This window comes from Hypanus sabinus, chromosome 6 (assembly GCF_030144855.1).
Source record: "Hypanus sabinus isolate sHypSab1 chromosome 6, sHypSab1.hap1, whole genome shotgun sequence".
In the NCBI taxonomy this organism is placed as follows: Eukaryota; Metazoa; Chordata; class Chondrichthyes; order Myliobatiformes; family Dasyatidae; genus Hypanus; species Hypanus sabinus.
The window spans coordinates 110,372,882-110,392,171 of NC_082711.1; the positions used below are offsets into that span (position 1 = coordinate 110,372,882).

Here is a 19,290-nt window from a genome sequence, read left to right on the forward strand (position 1 = left end):
CAGAGGCGGTCCCGCTCACTGACACATCTGCTGATTCCTGCGCCCGAGCACTGATTGCAACCTGATTGCACGCTTCGAGGTACCGGCCCACATTACCTCTGACAGAGGTGCTCAGTTCACCTCCAGCCTGTGGTCGGCCATGGCCAGCCTGTTGGGAACGCAGCTACACCACACAACTGCCAACCACCCACAGTCGAATGGACTAGTGGAGCGTTTCCACCGTCACTTGAAGTCGGCTCTCATTGCCCGCCTGAGAGGACCTAACTGGGTGAACGAGCTTCCTTGGGTCCTGCTTGGAATTCGCACGGCGCCCAAAGAGGATCTGCACGCCTCGTCGGCCGAGTTGGTGTATGACGCACCCCTGGCCATCCCAGGAGAGTTCATACCAGCCCCAAGGGGGCAAGAGGAAGAACCCGCAGCAGTCTTGGACAGAATACGTGAGAGGCTTGGCAATCTGGCCCCCATACCCATTTCACAGCATGGACAGAACTCGACCTGTGTACCCAAAGACCTGCAGAACTGTAAGTTTGTGTTTGTACAAGAGGGCGGACACTGGGCACTGCTACAGCGGCCGTACGAGGGGCCGTTCAAGGAGATCAACAACAACGGGTCCACGTACGTTCTGGACATTGGGGGGAAGAGATGGTTTTCACAGTGGACCTACTCAAACCAGCCCATGTGGACTTGGCGCAGGCGGTCGAGGTTCAGGCACCGCGGCGCAGAGGCAGACCTCCCAAACAGAGGCTGATCTAGACTGTGGACATTGGGGGGGTGTATCGCCGGTTCTGGGGGGTGGGGTTATGTGGTGACCCACTTCCTGCGCAGGAGAACTGGCTCACAAATAGCCAGCGCATGGGGAGAGACTTTGGTAATGCACTGCTGACGTCATTTCCGCCCGGAGAGGGCGGGTGCTAGGGATTAAATGCCAGCGCCGCGAAGTTTGAATAAATTAGTCTCGAAACAACTTACCGACTGCGTGTCGTTGTCTCTAGCTCTGTATGTAGTACATCATCATTTTGTGCAGTGTCGTATGACGTAGACGATCATGGTCTCGTAACCATGATTATTCTTGGCAAATTTTTCAATGCAGGTTTAAAGGCAAAACTTGCAGAAAATGTAACAAAGTAAGATACTTACAAGGAGCATATTAGACAGACAAAAATAAATGGACTAAACAGGGACGTGATAAAAATATAAAGTCAAGTAACAGTTTCAAACAGAGCACCAACCGGCATGCCGATGATAATGATGAGTGTGGCACAGGACTGAGATTTACAATGTGAAAACTAACAGGAGACGACCAATATGGCTTACACCAGAAGTGAACAGAAAATTAATTAAAATGGAATTGGACACTGGCTTGACTGTTTCACTCAACAAAATGAGTCTGAACAGCATTTCAAAGATACCTGCAGATATCCAACCAAGAACGTACTCTGGAGAAAATAATTGAACACACCAAAGATGCACAAGAATCACACAAATGTGCTGAGAAAATTCAAGCAGTGGTGGATGCCCCAAGGCCAAAGGGCATGTCACAGTTGTGGTCCTTTTAAGGATTTGTCAATTACCATAACAGGTTCCTGCCAAACCTGGTCAATGTGCTCCACCCCTGAACTCATTGCTACAGATCAGGAAGAAATTGCAATCAACAAAGCTGTGTAAGGCTGGTTTCAAATAGGCTAAGGAAGTGGTGACGTCAAACACTCTACTCACACATTATGATCCACATTATCCAGAAGAGGTCATCTGTGATGCCTCACCTTATGATAGAGGTGCAGTCATGTCACATTATGAGTGATGGAAGTGAATGCCCATAGCCTTGGCATCACGTTCCATTACCACTGCAGAGGAAAATTACCCGCAGATCAATAGAGAGGCCTGGAGTTTGGTGTGGGATACAAAATATTTGAACCAGTACTTGTATGGGAGAGAGTTTACCCTCATTACTGATCATCAACCATTGGTGTCCGTTTTCAATCTGGAGAAAGGTGTTCCGCTGACAGCAGCAGTACTAAGCAGAGATGGGCTCTGTTCCTTGGAGGTCAATATCGAACTCAAGAGGGTGGCTCATCATGCAAAAACTGATGGGTTGTCCTATAACTGAAAAATTTACAAGAGGACTCCCCTTGACATATTCTTCCCAATGCAAATCAAATGTTTCCCTATTACAACAGGGATAATCCAAAGGGAAACCAGAAAAGAGACCACACTCTCTAGGTCTACACAGCCACTCAAAATGGCTGGAACGTGCAGCAGAAATCCCAGTTCCACCATTTTTACCAGTGCCAGGATAAACTTGCCTTTGACTGTGGTTGCATTATGTGAGGATTGAGAGTTGACCCATCCAAGCTGAGAGCTGACGTCTAGGAGGAGCTGCACACCAGTCATCTTGGTGCAGTCAAAATGAAAGCACTGGCACCGAGCTTTGCCTGGTGCCCTGGGATAAATCTGCAGACTGCGCAGCTTGCCACGCACTGTTCAGGATGCCAAGGAGTTCAGAGAGGAAGATGTCCAGGGCTGTCCGAATCACAGTCAGCTCCTACAACCACCATGGAGGAGGGCCAAGGACCTGTGATTGGTTCAAAGCCACAAGTCTCACCTGCCAAGCAAAGTAGCTCGACCTCATCGGGAAATGTGTTATCCAACAAGAGTAAAATCCTCCACAATGATTAAATATTAACAGCTGAGTGGGGTAATTTAAAATTTACTATGCTGTGAATATGTACATAGTCTTAATAAATAGATATATATTTAGTATAATTGTATATATATATATATATAATTACACACACACACACACATTCTATATTGAGTAGGAATTTATAGCTAAGCAGGGAGGAGTGTTGTGTATTTAGTATTTCAGTAATATTGTTAATATATTTGATTAAACATTGTTATATAATTCACTATGGGTTATGTGTAAAAGTATGTGAATGGCACACGTCACTATGCCACCACATCATGTGCGCAGCTCTCTGAAAAAATGAAGACAAAACCCTACATTGTTCTCCCAGGCTCCCATCTTTTACTTCCGGTTGGTTTTATGTTCTAGAGTTACAACCCATTACACCTGCCCCCCCTCTTATTCTGGCTCTGGTCCCCTTCCTTTCCAGTTCTGAAGAAGGGTCTCAGGCTGAAATATCAACTACTGAGGGGAAGTAGCTGTTGCTGAACCTGGTCTGTGAATACAGATTTCTATACCTCCTGCCTAATGGGAGCAGAGAGAACCTACAATGGCCTGGATGGTGGCGATCTATGATTGATAGTATGTGTGGAGAATGTATATTCGGCTGCACCACAGAGCTGACTCCCCTCTTAACCCTTTTCACCTACCTCTGATTCCTTCTTCACCCGCACACCCACCTTCCCCCTCAACTGGTCTCACCAATCACCTGCCAGTTGTACTACTCCTCCTTTGGCCCCACCCCCTTGCTTCTTATTCTGGCTTCTTGCCCCTTCCTTTCCAGTCCTGATGTGTTGCTCTATACTGCCAGCTTCTGTGTTATCTTGTGTGTTTAAAATTCCTTTCAATTTAGAATTGCATGCCAACTGCATTCAGGGGTAACACACAAAATGCTAGAGGAACTCAGCAGGTCAGGCAGCATCTGAGGAAATAAATAAACAGTTAGGTATTTCAGGCAGAGACCCTTCACCAGGACTCTTTTTCTTGGAGCCATTCACAATACAATACAAATACTTTATTGTCACCAAACAATTGATACCTGAGCGTACAATCATCACAGCGATATTTGTTCCTGCGCTTCGTGCTCCCTGAAGTACAATAAGTACAAGAAACAGAATAAATCACTGAAAGACTGGAGACAACAGGACCAACAAACACCAATGTGCAAAACACTACTGGCTGTGCAAATACAAAAAGAAAGAAAATACAGAAATAATAGTAATAAATAAATAAGCAATAAATATTGAGAACATGAGAGTCCTTGAGAGTGAATCCATAGGTTGTGGGAACAGTTCAGTGATGGGCCAAGTGAAGTTATTACCTCTCGTTCAAGAGCCTGATGTTGAGGGGTAATGACTGTGCCCTGAACTTGGTGGTGTGGGCCCTGAGGCTCCTGTGCCTTCTTCTTTAAGGCAGCAGTGAGAAGAGAATGGCCTGGATGATGGGGGTTCTTGAATATGGATGCTGCTGTCCTGTGACAATGCTTTGTGTAGATAGGCTCAGTGGTGGACTCCCACTTCCTCATGTTAAATTTCATTTGCTGGTGGGCGAGTGGAGGGAGTTGGTGAGGGATTCTGATTACATCTCTCTACTTATCAGGTCTAGAGCCTCCTGTTTTTGCTCTCTTGGTACATCATACCACTTGCAAACACTAATGCATATTCAACACTAGATCTCTCTGCTCCTACACAGCCACGTAGAAATTGTTTTGTGCCAGTATTCAATTGGTGACACTCCTGTGCTCTATATTCAGCCTTACTTCATTAAGGATCCAATGCAAATGAGAACTCTTTTACTATATTTGATAATGTGGTAGTCAGACCTGCACTGAAAACATATCACCTGTGGCATTGTTTATGTGAATCCTGAGAATCGCCTACAGTGGATTCCAGTTAATGAGATGCATTGGGATTAATTTAGCGGCTACCCCAATTAGCCAGAGCGTCATGGAAAATTAAAAAGGTATAACAAAGACATACTGAATAACAAAACTATGCATTTAAATGAAACTACTTAACAAATTAGAATACTATCAATATTACAGTATTATAAAATAGTGTGTTAGTTCCTGATAGTTATCAACAGACGAATTCATTCAGTATACGCAATGAATAAAATCAGCACAGATAGTGGACTGTCTTCATACTATGCTATTGATGATTACATCCTCCAAATCTTCATTTTCATTGTAACATTCACGATGATTGTCAATACCTTCAAATTCTTCGCAGTTCCTAACTTGAAGTAGTGAAATTCTTTCATCTTCAGCCTCGGCTGTTTCTGGCATCTCTGAGCCTCAACACTTGGAATTACACTGAGCAGAACAGTTCTGAATATTCTTACTGCTTATTTCGTGCCAACCATCAGTGACAAAAATCACTACTTTTTGAACATACGCACATGCAGCTGACGCTGTTTAAAAACTGCTCGCTTGAAGCATGGTTGTCTAACAGCCACAAAAGTATGTGCAACTGGCGTTTGGCAACAGTCTCCTGCCCAAATTAAGCAGTGTAATATCCCAAAATAAACGAACAGAGCCCTGGCTATTTCCTTGACTGTTTTTTGTTCCTCAAGTGTTGTCTCAAATAAGCAGCTGCCCTGATTAACCAATGGCTGAATTAATGAGAATCCACTCCATTTCGTAATAAGCATACAAAAGGAAAGTTTCATATGTTTCCACTTCATGTTAGCTAAATATAGGAGATTTACCATGGTTTCCTTCACAGCAAGCTGGAGAATATTGATTTTGTTTGGACACTTCATTAACTAGAAGTGATTTCAAGCTTTGATTAGTCTCTCCATCACCTACACCACTAAATATGGAACTAATCCCTTTGATTCAATGAACATTCCCCCACCTAACACTCCCACCCTTTTCCCACACCATCATCCCTCTGCAGTAGACCCATCAAGTCATCAAACTTCACAGTATTCCAGTGGCCCACCGTTTTAATGCCTATCAATTTTCCCGTTCCGATGAGTCAGTCCATGGCCTCCTCTTGTGCTAAGATGAGGCCATTCTCAGGCTGGAGGAGCAACACCTCATGTTCTGTTCAGGTAGCCCCCATCCCGATGGCATAAACATTGGTGTTTCCAACCTCCATTATTTTTTTCCCTTCCCTCTTCTTCCATTCCCCCACTTTGCCTCTTACCTCTTCTCCTCACCCACCTATCTCTGAGTGGCCTTCCTGCCAGCCAGAACCCATCTGGCCCTTCTCCTCCGACCTCATTTTACACCCACAGAAACGCCGCTATCTGGATGATTTTTTTTTCCCTGTTTCTCGCACCATTCTCTGTAAACTCGAGAGGCTGTTGTGTATGAACAGCAGGGGCTGTTGGTGCCCCTCCTCTTTCCCTTTCATCCATGGTCCACTTCCTTTTTCTATCAGATTTCTTCTTATCCAGCCCTTTGTCTTTCCCACATATCACCTCCCAGCTTATTACTTTATTTAGTGTGCATATTATTGCACCTAGAAAATCTAATGTGTGGAGACACGTGGGCTGCCCCCATCACATTGTTGAGTTATGAAAGGACTTATTTCACCGTCTTTTGATATACATATGATAAATAAATGAATCTGAAATAAACAACATTGCTCTAAAGACATCTTACACTCAGTGGCCGTGTTATCAAGTACACCTGCTCTTTTAATCTAAATCAGCCATTCATGCGGCAGCAACTCGATGCATAAAAGCATGCAGACATGGTCAAAAGGTTCAGCAAACATCAGAATGGGGAGAAATGTGATCTGAGTGACTGAGCGTTGGTGCCAAACGGGGTGATTCAAATACCTCAGAAACCGCAGATCCCTTGGAGTTTTCATACACAACAGCCTCTCGAGTTTACAGAGAATGGTGCGAGAAACAGGGAAAAAAAATCATCCAGATAGCGGCGTTTCTGTGGGTGTAAAATGAGGTTGGAGGAGAATGGCCAGACTGGTTCTGGCTGGCAGGAAGGCCACTCAGAGAACCACAGAACAACAGTGGTGTGCAGGAGAGCTTCTCTGAATGAAAAGTCACTGCAGCTTGAGGTGGCTGGGTTACAGTAGAAACCCACACTGAGTTCCACTCCTGTGGCTACTTCATTCGGTAAACTCTGTACAAAATAAAGTGAGTGTACATAGGAGCGATTTCTCAGAAAGAATTCCAGTCACACCTACAGCTACTAGTGACTATACATTACTATTTAATTTCATTCATTGAGCACATTAGAATTATTTCCCATTCAACTGTACTCCATTAATCACCAGGGTAGTTTAAAAAACCAGCTGTCCATTCTGAATGTAAGCTCCATCACTGTTCTAGAGATTTTCTGTACCAGAGAACAACATCTGCTTTCAATGGTGGGGGGGAAATGTGGACCCACTCACAAAAGAGTTTAGCACAGAAACAAGAGTGTCCACACAGAAGTGAACTTTTCCAAACTTACCCTCCAAGTTAGACAAATTATTCTGAATCAGTCTAGATTTGGGCATCACTGCAGTAAAGCAGTAAAACACCTCAGGGCATCAGAGTATGGAGTAAATTCTGCTGTCATCTATAAGGGGCTTGTACATTGAATGCATGGATCTCCTCCGGGTGCCCCCATTTCCTCCCAGAGTCCAATGACATACTGGTTGACTGGTTATTGTAAATTGTCCTGTGATTAGGTTAGGGTTGAATCAGTGGTCTGCTGGTGGTGTCGCTCAAAAGACCAATTCTGCATTGTATCTCTAAATAAATCAATAAAGCACAAAATGTCCCAAGCACTCAGAAGGACTGGCAGTATCCAGACGCTCTGGGCCTGATCCACTGGAGTTTAGAGGAATGGGTGGGGATTTCATTGAAACCAAATATTGAAAGGCGTAGAAGGAATGGATGTGGTGAAGATGTTTCCGATAGCGGGAGCCTAGGATCTCAGAATAGAAGGACATCCCTTTAGGATAGAGATGAGAAAGAATTCATTGCCACAGACAAAGTCATTGAGTATATTTAAAAGTGGAGGTTGATAGGTTCTTGATTAGTCAGGGAGTCAAAGTTTTTGGGGGAGAAGGCAGGAGAATGGGGATGAGAGGGATACTAAATCAGCCACGAGCAGGCCTGATAGGCAGAATGGCCAAATCAGAAATAACCAAATTCCAATGAGAAACTTAAAGTCTAGGCATCCATCGTGTACAACAGAACTATTCCTTTGAAAGGTCCAATTGCCAGGGCAGAGTCAGACTCAGCTGAGTTCCTGGTCTCACAAGGCAACTGTGAATGACAGGAGAACCATTCATACTGAATTAAAAAAACACATTCTGACACACTGTCTTCAACCTGCAATACCAACTATCCCTCTGCAGATGCTGCTCCAACCGCTGAGCATTCAGAGCATTTTAATTTTTATTTTGAAACGAAGTGTTTAAAAGAATTATTATAAACACTTCCCACTTGGATGCCAGATCTGTGCCCTGTCAAAGATAACGTATACATGTCACCATACGTTCTTGTGACTTATGTTCTTGTGGGCATGCACAGTAAACGCCATGAAAGACAACAGAATCAGTGGGAGACCACACCCAACAGGGTGGACAAGACAACAACCTGTCCATGTGCAATGACCCACGCCAGTGGCCGCATTTCCCTCCACCCTCCTTTTTCGGTCCTGCACTCTGATTGGTCAATGTTGTGAAACAACCCCGCCCCCTTCCCTTCCAGGTGAAACAGCAGCGAGTCCGGCAAACGCCCAGGACACTTGCCCTACACAGAGACAAAGATTATACTTCTTTGTCTCTACTGTGAATCCCCCCAGAAAAAAATCTCAGGGTAGCATATGGTGTCATAAATGTACTTGGATAAATTTACATTTGATGCTCTTCGCCGGTCGGGTCGACCATAGATGTTGCATCCTAGCTGTCTAGGTGATCCACAAACCTGGGCAGTACAATGTGGACAGTACATGTTGCCCACGTAGCAAGCTGCCCCTCTCCGCGTAGCCGGTGAATCTAAAGGAACGGCAGGGACCGATACAGTTCGGTTCCAGCGGCGTTACGATGTTGCCCGTCAGCGCTGAACTCAACGTAGGGACGACAGCTCCAGAGTTCCCCCTCGAGGTTTACTCCCAAAGTCTTCCCCGTGAGTGGGTATAACCACAAGGCAGCAGAGGTTTGAGATCAGAGTTTTCCCTCTCCCAGATGAGCCGCCAAGAACGGCTGAAGAGCCCGGTCTGCCCGAAGCGGCTGGTTTTAAAGTCCCGCTAAACCACCTTTGCCCCTTCTGTCAGTAGAAACGGTTCCGCCGGGCTTAGTAGCTACGCCACACGTGAAGACCAGGCGCCGACTTGGTTATCAGAGGCTGTTTGAGACGTACGCCATTGGAGCATCTAATAGGTAGTGGGGGCCTATCCCCACTACCACCCCGAGCTATAGCTACCTCAATGAACCTCAGGGTAGTATACGGTGACATATATGTACTTGATAATAAATTTACATTGAAAACTGAACGAAGTACCTGGTTGACGCGGCAACACCCACACGGAACAGCTTCATTCATAAAGTGTTTATATAACTGGCCCCATTTCAAGCTGCCGCTGTCAACTGCTACGCAGAAACTATTCGAGCTGAGTTCACGTTACCAGGGCCCCGATCCCCGCCGGTCCTAGCGAACCTCGGGAGAGGGTAGGGGGAGACACACGCTCACCTCCAGCGGTTCACCCCAACACTGGACGAGCCGGCGAACCAGGGGTCGAGGATGTAGACGCAGCAGACGGTGCTCGCTCCCCGCATAGCCTCCCTCAGCGCCGGGTTGTCGTGCAGCCGCAACCCCTTGCGGAACCAGTGCATGGAGTGGATAGCCATCGTTCCCTGTCGCGATCGCTAACGCTGCTGTCCGGCACCACAACCCCGGCGCATCCCCATCGTCTCACTGCCCGGGCATGCGCACACGCCTCCGGGCCCCGCTTCTCGCAGCGCAAGTCCACGCCCCCTGCCGTGATTCCGCGCCACGATTGGTCAACGGCTGGAACGAGGCGCCGCCCACTTCTTTCATTCAGTTGGAGACGGTCAAGGACTCTCCAGACCGCACCGACGGCCCCTTCTCCCGTCTTCAGCCCTCCTCATCTTCCTGGACTGCCGCCCTGGATCTCAAACTCCCAACGAGACATCAAACACTCATTCTAACCTCAGTCCTCCTGAAGGCGCTGCCCTCCACTCTCTCCGCGCTAATCCCAACCTCAGCATCAAACCCGCGGAAAAGAGGGATGCTGAAATAGACTGGCGGACTGCCCTTGCTGAGGCCAGACACCCCCTCTTACTTACCCCCTTGCACAGGGCTCCTAAGGAGCATTGTCTCCCACACCATCAACCTCAACGACTCTGGGGATCTCCTATCCACTGCCACCAACCTCACAGCTCCCTTACCGCCGCACCTCCCGGCTCTAAGTGCTACCCAAGAGCCATGAAACTGTCTCTCCAGGTAGACCTCCCTCTCCCGCCCCACCGAAGTTGGGTCTGCATACCTGGACTGTTTTATCCTCCCTGGTCCAGTCCCTTCCCACTTACATCCGTGAGACTTCATCTGCTCTCCATCGCTCCAATGACTTCAGGTTCCCTGGCCCCGAAAGTCTCATTTTCACTATGGATGTCCAGGGAATCACCTCTATCTCCCACAGTAGGGTCTAAAGGCTCTCCATTTCTTTCTGGACAACAGACCCAACCACTTCCCCTCCACTACCGCTCTCCTCCATCTGGCCGAGCTGGTCAATAATTTCTCCCTTGGCTCCTCCCACTTCCTTCAGACCCAAGATGCAGCCATGGGCACTCGCATGGGTCCCAGCTATGCCTGCCTTTTCATCAGCTACGTGGTACAGTCTACGTTCCGAGCCTGAACTCTTCCTACGCTACATCGCTACTGCTTCCTGCTGAACTCGTCCATTTCATTCACTTTGCCCCCCACCTTCCACCCAGCCCTCAAATTTACCTGGTCCATTTCCAACACCTCTCTCTCCCCTTTCTCTATTTCTGGAGACAGTCTATATACGGTTATCTTTTATAAACCCGCTGACTCTCACAGCTATCTCAGTAACCCTCTTCCCATCCTGTCAGTTGTAAAAATGCCGGTCCTTTCCCTCCATCTCCGCCGCATCTGTTCTCAGGATAAGGCTTTTCATTCCAGGACAACTAAGATGTCCTCATTTAAAGGAAGAGGCTTCCCTTCCTCCACCATCAACGCTGTTTGCACCGAATCTCTTCCATTTCACGCACGTCTGCCATCCTCCCGCCCCCCTGCCGGGGATAGGGTTCCTCTTGTCCTCACCTAGCAGCCCACGAGCCTCTGCATTCAGCACAAAATTCTCTGTAACTTCCGGCATCCCCAACGAGATCCCACCACCAAGGGCATCTTTCCCTCCACCCCACTTTCCGCAGGGATCGTTCCCTACGCGACCCCCTTGTTCATTCGACCCTCCTCCCTCACTACCATTCAGGACCCGAAGCAGTCCTTCCAGATGAGGCAACACTTCTCCTGTGAGTCTGTTGGGGTCATCTACCGTGTCCAGTGCTCCCAGTGTAGCCTCCTCTATATCGGTGACACCCGACGTACATTGGAAAAACCGCTTGGCCGAGCGCCTTCGCTTCATCCTCCCAGTCGCCACTCATTTCAATTCTACTTCCTTTTCCCATTCAGACACGTCTGGCCAACACCTTATATTCCATCTGGGTAGCCTCCAATCTGATGGCATGAACATTGACTTCTCGAACTTCCGGTACTGCCCCCCCCCCCTTCACCACTCTCCATTTCTGTTCCCCTCTCTCACCTTCTCTTCTTAACTGCCCATTCCCTTTCTTCCACGGTGTTCCGTCCTCCCCTATCACATTCCCCCTTCTCCTCTTCCCAGCTCTTTCAACCCCCTCCCCCGGCTTCACCTATCACCTGGTACTTATTCCTCTCCTCCCCCCCCACCGTCTTATTGTAACCCCTTCCCCTTCCTTTCAGTCCCAATGGCGGGTCTCGGTCAGATACATCTTCAATTTATTCCCCTCCATAGATGCTGCCTGACTTACTGTTCCTCCAGCACATTGTGCGTATTACTCATTCAGATTAAAACCAGAGCGAGCTCCCGCCCCTGATGTGGTTCCGCGCTCGGATTGGTGGATGGCTGGGGAAAGACCCCGCCTCTTTCCACCTTCCGGGTTAAAATCCACGCCTCCGGTCGTGTTTCTCTCAGCCAGAGGCCCCGCTTCCTGTTTGGTTCAGTGCTCCGATTGGTCCCTTGCGCGATATCCCGCCCCTCTGTTTGGCTCAATACTCCGATTGGTCAATGGCTGGAAAATGGCCCCGCCTTCTTCCACATTCCAGATTGGAAGGGCTTTCTTGTACCATATCAACAGTGTAATTATGAGTTGAGTTATTGAGCGAGTTTAGAATAAGAGAACCATCAGTGAACGAGTATATAATCCGTAGCAGGTATGATGGAGGTATGTGAAAATCAGGGATGTAGATAGTCCAAATGGCAGGGAATTTCCTCAAACACAGGAAATCCAGTATAACGCACACAAAATTATGGGGGATCTCAGCAGGTCAGGCAGTATTTATGGAGAGGAATAAACAGTCGACGTTCCAGGCTGCGACTGTTTATCACGAGTATTTTCCATTAGCGCATATGAACAAAGCTAGTGAACCTGTGCATCAATATATATATATATAAGACATAGGTGCCGAATTAGGCTATTCAGCCCATCGAGCCTGCTGCACCATTCCATCATGGCTGATTTATTACCCCTCTGAACCCCATTCTCCTGCCTTCTCATCGTAGCCTTTGACGGCCTGACTAATCAAGAACCTTTCAACCTGCGCTTTAATAACTTGACGTCCACATCAGCCTGTGGCAATGAATTCCACATATTCACCATCCTTTGGTAGAGAAATTCCTTCTCATGTATGTTCAAAAGGGACGTCCCTCTATTCTTTTACTACTGAAAACATCCTCTCCACTTCCATTCTATCTAGGCCTTTCAGCATTCATTAGATTTCAATGAGCTGCTCCTTCATTGGTCTAAATTCCAGCAAGTACAGTCCCAGAGGCATCAAATATTCCTCCCATGTTCATCATTTCATTCCTGGGATCAGTCTCATGAACGCTCTCCAATGCCAGATCATCCTTTCTTAGACAAGGGGAGAGGCCCAACACTGCTAACAGTAGTCTGGTCTGTCCAATGAAGCCTCAGCACTGCATCCTTGCTTTTACACTCCAGTCCTCTCAAAATGAATGAGAATGCTTCACAATGGATAGTTGTTTCCAGTCTGCTCAAATTCTTCCACAAGTTCCTCGGCATTCAGTTAGTGCTGAAAGCAAGTATTGCTTTAAGGTTAGACTACAGTGCAGGGAGGGCATGGTTCAGAGAGATTAGCAATACAGCAGGCAACACCAAAATTACTGTATATGGTAGAGGTACCGTATACTACCTTGAGATGTGTTCTATGTATATGTTATATCTATATAAAGGAACACATACCAAGCCTCATAGAGGGATCAGAAGTTGAGAGAGTGAGCAGCTTCAAGTTCCTGGGTGTCAAGATCTCTGAGGATCTAACCTGGTCTCAACATATCGATGAAGTTATAAAGGCGGCAAGACAGCGACTATACTTCATTGGGAGTTTGAAAAGATTCGGCATGTCAACAAATACACTCTAAAATTTCTATAGATGTTCCGTGGAGAGCATTCTGACGGGCTGCATCAATGTCTGGTATGGAGGGGGGCTACTGCACAGGACTGAAAGAAGCTGCAGAAGGTTGTAAATCTAGTCAGCTCCATCTAGCCTACAAAGTACCCAAGACATCTTTAGGGAACGGTGTCTCAGAAAGGCAGCGTCCATTATTAAAGACCTCCAGCACCCAGGGCATGCCCTTTTCTCACTGTTACCATCAGGTAGGAGGTACAGAAGCCTGAAGACACACACTTAGTGATTCAAGAACAGCTTCTTCCCCTCTGCCATCTGATTCCTGAATGGACATTGAATCTTTGGACACCACTTAACTTTTTTTTAAATATAGAGTATTTCTGTTTTTGCACATTTTTAATCTATTCAATGCACATTGATTTACTTGTTTACTTATTATTATGTTTTATTTTATTTATTATTTTTTCTGTCTCTGCTAGATTATGTATTGCATTGAACTGCTGCTGCTAAGTTAACAAATTTTGTGTCACATGCCTTTGATAATAAATCTGATTCTGATTCATAAATGGCCTTGAGAATGTTATACATGTGTGTGTTTGTGTGCTACCATATAATACATTTAGGTATGTGTGGTGAACTACATATACCTGTCTGGACATGCCCCCTGCTGACTGCTCCTGTGGCTCCTCCCACAGACCCCTGTATAAAGGCGATCAAGGCCTGAGCCCGGCCTCTCAGTCTACAGGATGTAGTATGGTGGTCACTCACTGCTGGTTCCTTCTTCCAGTCAATAAAAGCCGATATCTCGCCTTTACGTCTCAGAGTGAGTTATTGATGGTGCATCAGTATGTTATATCTATAAGACCATATACCTCCTTGAGATTTATTCCTTGCAGGCATTTCCAGGAAAATAAAGAAATACAATAAGACCACAAGACGTGAGGGCAGATTAAGCCATTCAGGCGATTGGTTCTGCTCCAGCATTCCATCATGGCTGATATATTATCTCTCTCAACCTAATTCTCCTGCCTTCTCCCTGTAACTTTTGACGTCCTGACTAATCCAGAACCTATCAATCTTAACTTTAAATACCCCAATGACTGCCTTCACAGCTGTCTATGGCAATGAATTCCACAGATTCACCACCCTCTGTTTAAAGAAATTCCTCCTCATCTCTGATCTGAATGGATGTCCTAGTATTGAGGCTGTGTCTTATGGTCCTAAACAGTCACAGTAGGAAACATCCTCTCACATCCACTCTATTTAAGCCTTTTAATATTCAATACATTTCAGTGCTATTTGATAATGACTGCGTGAAAGAAAAATTACAAGAAGGCGGAGCACAGTGACAATGGTGCTAAACGGCGACTGCTTTGCTTGCATCTTTGGAAACAACTCTATTCCCATCTTCAGTGTCTCTACTTTTCCCTTTCAGGGTTCTTTTGAAGACCCTGAGCTGGAGCCACATGCTGACCCGCTCTTGGGGTTTCACAACTGGGCTAAGAGTTCGGCTCGCCTTTGAAAGCCCAGGATCTCGGGGCTCTGGAGACGGATGGATTGAGGGTCAATGTCACAGCAGGAGATGGGTGTGTCGTCGGGGGAGTCGGAATATCTATGGCCCTGTGCCCAGGGACTCGAGATCTCTGGGCACAGAAATCGAAAAAGCGACGTAATGGACTTTTAACATTGTCGAATGCCGGGTGAACAATGAAGTCTTTGGGGTAACTGCAAGTCTGTGTCTTTGTTCATGCTTGAGTGCTCGGTGCTGGGCGCTGAGGGAGGGCTTTGGGGTTCTGACATTTAACTGTCCTTCATCTTTGGGACATTCCTGTTTTTATGGATGGTTGTGAAGAAAAAGCATTTCAGGATGTATATTGTATACATTTTTCTGACATTAAATCTACCTTCGAAACCTTTGAAAGTTGAAAGTAAATGTTTATTTAACTACGTATGTGCTGCCATATGTCATTTCCTTTCAGGCATTCACAGTAGAACAAAGCAAAACAACAGTCAATGAAAAACTGACGAAGCCTGACAAACAACCAATGTGCCAAAGACAAACTGTGCAGATACTGAGTTGTAGAGCCCTGGAAAGTGAGTCTGTAGGTTGTGAGATTCGTTCAGTTTGTGGTGAGTGAAGTTATCCCCGCCAGTTCAGGGGTCTGATGGTTGAGGGGTAGTAACTGCTCCTGAACCTGGTGGTGTGGGACCTGAGGCTTCTCAGCCAATGCGTTGTCCTCCACAATGAACGGGAATAAGTTCCACAGATTTACTGCTCTCTGGTTGAAGAACTTCCTCCTTGTCTCTGTTCTAAGTGGACATTCATGTTTTCTGAGGCTGTGTCCTCTGGTCCTAGACTGCCCCCCCCATAAGAAGCATAGTCTGTGACGTTAGTTGCTTTTCAACGGTGCATGACAAAAATACCAAGCTAGAACATAAATAAATCCATCAGAAGGGAAGCAATGAGGTAGTTGCATTCACAGACTGATTAGAAATCTCATGACAGAGGGGAAGAAGCTGTTCATAAAACACTAAGCGTAGGTCTTCAGGCTCCAGTGCCTCTTCCCTCATGGTAGTCATGGTAGCCTTGATGAGGTTAAGGAATTCAGAGATCATCTCTGGGGTCTAAATTTACACGGGAGTGCTGAGTACCAGAAACGTTTAGCCATGGAGGATGGTGCAATCGGAGTGGTTAACAGCAGTGGCTCTCCAGAGGAGCACGGGCTAGCGCTTTGTTGCAGTAAGTGTCGTAACTTGCCCATTCATCGAAAGCCGGTCCCCCGTGGGAGGAGAACTGCAGCCCCTGCCGTTTAGCTGATGGTGCAGGTAGAGTTTAAATCCAGCACAGCTTCATCTCAGTCTTGGGTCACCACGGACCATGAGGCTGAGTTAACTTAGCGGCAGTCTGCCCATGCCCACACCGTAGATAACGAGACGTCACAGTGTGTGTGCTGAATGTCTCTCTTGTCCTGCCACTCGGGGCACCCAGTTTGGATAAGTACCTCGGCCTTTTCTCCTTGGAGCGGCGGAGGATGAGAGCAGACATGACAGACGTGTATAAGATGATGAGAGGCATTGATCGTGTGGATAACCAGAGGCTTGTTCCCAGGGCTCAAATGACTAACACGAGGGGGCACAGTTTGAAGGTGCTTGGAAGCAGGTACAAGGGAGTTGTCAGAGGTAAGTTTTTCACACAGAGAGTGGTGCGTGGAATGCACTGCCGGCAGCAGTGCTGGAAATGGGTACAATCGAGTCTTTTAAGAGACCCTTAGATAGATAAATGGAGCTTAGAAAAATAGACGGCTATGTGGTAATTCTGTTCAGATTCTAGGTTAGATTACATGCTTGACACAACGTTGTGGGCCGAAAGGCCTGTAATGTGCTGCAGATTTCTATGTTTCTATCAGTTTAGCTTCATGTGTTTACTGACTATTTAGTGTCTGTTTTATCTTGTAAACAAAATAGTTAACTTACTTACTGGTAGTGAGAGTCTTGTGTCCCCACTCACTGACCACACGATCCTGATTTCCCACAACTTCCTTGAAGATATCTTTTATACAGATCAGTGTTCAAAGTTCACGCGTGCTTGGCTGGTGGTCTCATTCCTATGGGATGGTCAGTGTGGTTACGGTGGGACTGGTGGTCTCGTTCCTATGGGAGGGTCAGTGTGGTTATGGTGGGGCTGGTGGTCTCGTTCCTATGGGACAGTCAGTGTGGTTACGATGGGACTGGTGGTCTCGTTCCTATGGGACGGTCAGTGTGGTTACGGTGGGACTGGTGGTCTCGTTCCTATGGGATGGTCAGTGTGGTTATGGTGGGGCTGGTGGTCTCGTTCCTATGGGACAGTCAGTGTGGTTACGGTGGGACTGGTGGTCTCGTTCCTATGGGACGGTCAGTGTGGTTACGGTGGGACTGGTGGTCTCGTTCCTATGGGATGGTCAGTGTGGTTATGGTGGGGCTGGTGGTCTCGTTCCTATGGGACAGTCAGTGTGGTTACGGTGGGACTGGTGGTCTCGTTCCTATGGGACAGTCAGTGTGGTTACGATGGGACTGGTGGTCTCATTCCTATGGGATGGTCAGTGTGATTACGGTGGGGCTGGTGATCTCGTTCCTATGGGATGGTCAGTGTGGTTACGGTGGGGCTGGTGGTCTCGTTCCTATGGGATGGTCAGTGTGGTTCCGATGGACTGGTGGTCTCGTTCCTATGGGATGGTCAGTGTGGTTACGGTGGGGCTGGTGGTCTCGTTCCTATGGGACGGTCAGTGTGGTTACGGTGGGGCTGGTGGTCTCGTTCCTATGGGATGGTCAGTGTGGTTATGGTGGGGCTGGTGGTCTCGTTCCTATGGGATGGTCAGTGTGGTTATGGTGGTCTGGTGGTCTCGTTCCTATGGGATGGTCAGTGTGGTTATGGTGGGACTGGTGGTCTCGTTCCTATGGGATGGTCAGTGTGGTTACGGTGGACTGGTGGTCTCGTTCCTATGGGACAGTCAGTGTGGTTACGGTGGGACTGGTGGTCTCGTTCCTATGGGATGGTCAGTGTGGTTACGGTGGACTGGTGGTCTCGTTCCTATGGGACAGTCAGTGTGGTTACGGTGGGACTGGTGGTCTCGTTCCTATGGGACGGTCAGTGTGGTTACGGTGGGGCTGGTGGTCTCGTTCCTATGGGACAGTCAGTGTGGTTACGGTGGGACTGGTGGTCTCATTCCCATGGGATGGTCATTGTGGTTACGATGGGACTGGTGGTCTCGATCCTATGGGACAGTCAGTGTGGTTACGGTGGGACTGGTGGTCTCGTTCCTATGGGACAGTCAGTGTGGTTACGGTGGGACTGGTGGTCTCGTTCCTATGGGATGGTCAGTGTGATTACGGTGGGACTGGTGGTCTCGTTCCTATGGGATGGTCAGTGTGGTTACGGTGGGGCTGGTGGTCTCGTTCCTATGGGACAGTCAGTGTGGTTACAGTGGGACTGGTGGTCTCGTTCCTATGGGATGGTCAGTGTGGTTACGGTGGGACTGGTGGTCTCGTTCCTATGGGACAGTCAGTGTGGTTACGATGGACTGTTGGTCTCGTTCCTATGGGACAGTCAGTGTGGTTACGGTGGGGCTGGTGGTCTCGTTCCTATGGGACAGTCAGTGTGGTTACGGTGGGGCTGGTGGTCTCGTTCCTATGGGACAGTCAGTGTGGTTACGGTGGGACTGGTGGTCTCGTTCCTATGGGATGGTCAGTGTGGTTACGGTGGGACTGGTGGTCTCGTTCCTATGGGACAGTCAGTGTGGTTACGATGGACTGTTGGTCTCGTTCCTATGGGACAGTCAGTGTGGTTACGGTGGGGCTGGTGGTCTCGTTCCTATGGGACAGTCAGTGTGGTTACGGTGGGGCTGGTGGTCTCGTTCCTATGGGACGGTCAGTGTGGTTACGGTGGGGCTGGTGGTCTCATTCCTATGGGACGGTCAGTGTGGTTATGGTGGGGCTGGTGGTCTCATTCCTATGGGATGGTCAGTGTGGTTATGGTGGACTGGTGGTCTCGTTCCTATGGGATGGTCAGTGTGGTTATGGTGGGGCTGGTGGTCTCATTCCTATGGGATGGTCAGTGTGGTTATGGTGGACTGGTGGTCTCGTTCCCATGGGATGGTCAGTGTGGTTATGGTGGGGCTGTTGGTCTCGTTCCCATGGGAGGTGGGGCCCTTGACGATGGATACTGCCAGCAGTCCTTGTAGATGTGCTCAGTGTTGGGGAGGGCTTTTCCTGTGACGTACTGGGGCTGCATCCAGCACTTTTATAGGTTTTTCCATTCTTGGTCTATATGGTATAGAACGGACTTACAACTTGTTAATGCAAATATCTAATCATCCAATCATGTGGTGGCAACACAATGCTTAAAGCATGCAGACATGGTCAAGAGGTTCAGTTGTTGTTCAGACCAAACATCAGAATGGGGAAGAAATGTGATCTCAGTGACTTTGACT

At 47.6% G+C, this 19,290-nt stretch overlaps 1 protein-coding gene across 3 annotated transcripts in view; it reads right to left on the reverse strand.

Annotated features, from left to right (window-relative positions):
* LOC132395750 (cryptochrome-1-like) overlaps positions 1-11,782 on the reverse strand; it is a 160,460-nt gene extending 148,678 nt beyond the window's left edge. Inside the window, exon 1 of one of the 3 annotated variants that reach the window (XM_059972727.1) lies at positions 11,707-11,782. In XM_059972727.1, the coding sequence (XP_059828710.1) occupies positions 11,707-11,738 (32 nt within the window). In that variant the 5' untranslated portion in view covers positions 11,739-11,782. Of the gene's footprint in view, positions 1-3,725; positions 3,769-9,346; positions 9,585-11,706 lie in introns of those variants that run through there. The other 2 variants (XM_059972726.1, XM_059972728.1) reach the window with 2 other exon arrangements.
* Positions 11,783-19,290: the final 7,508 nt, after the last annotated feature.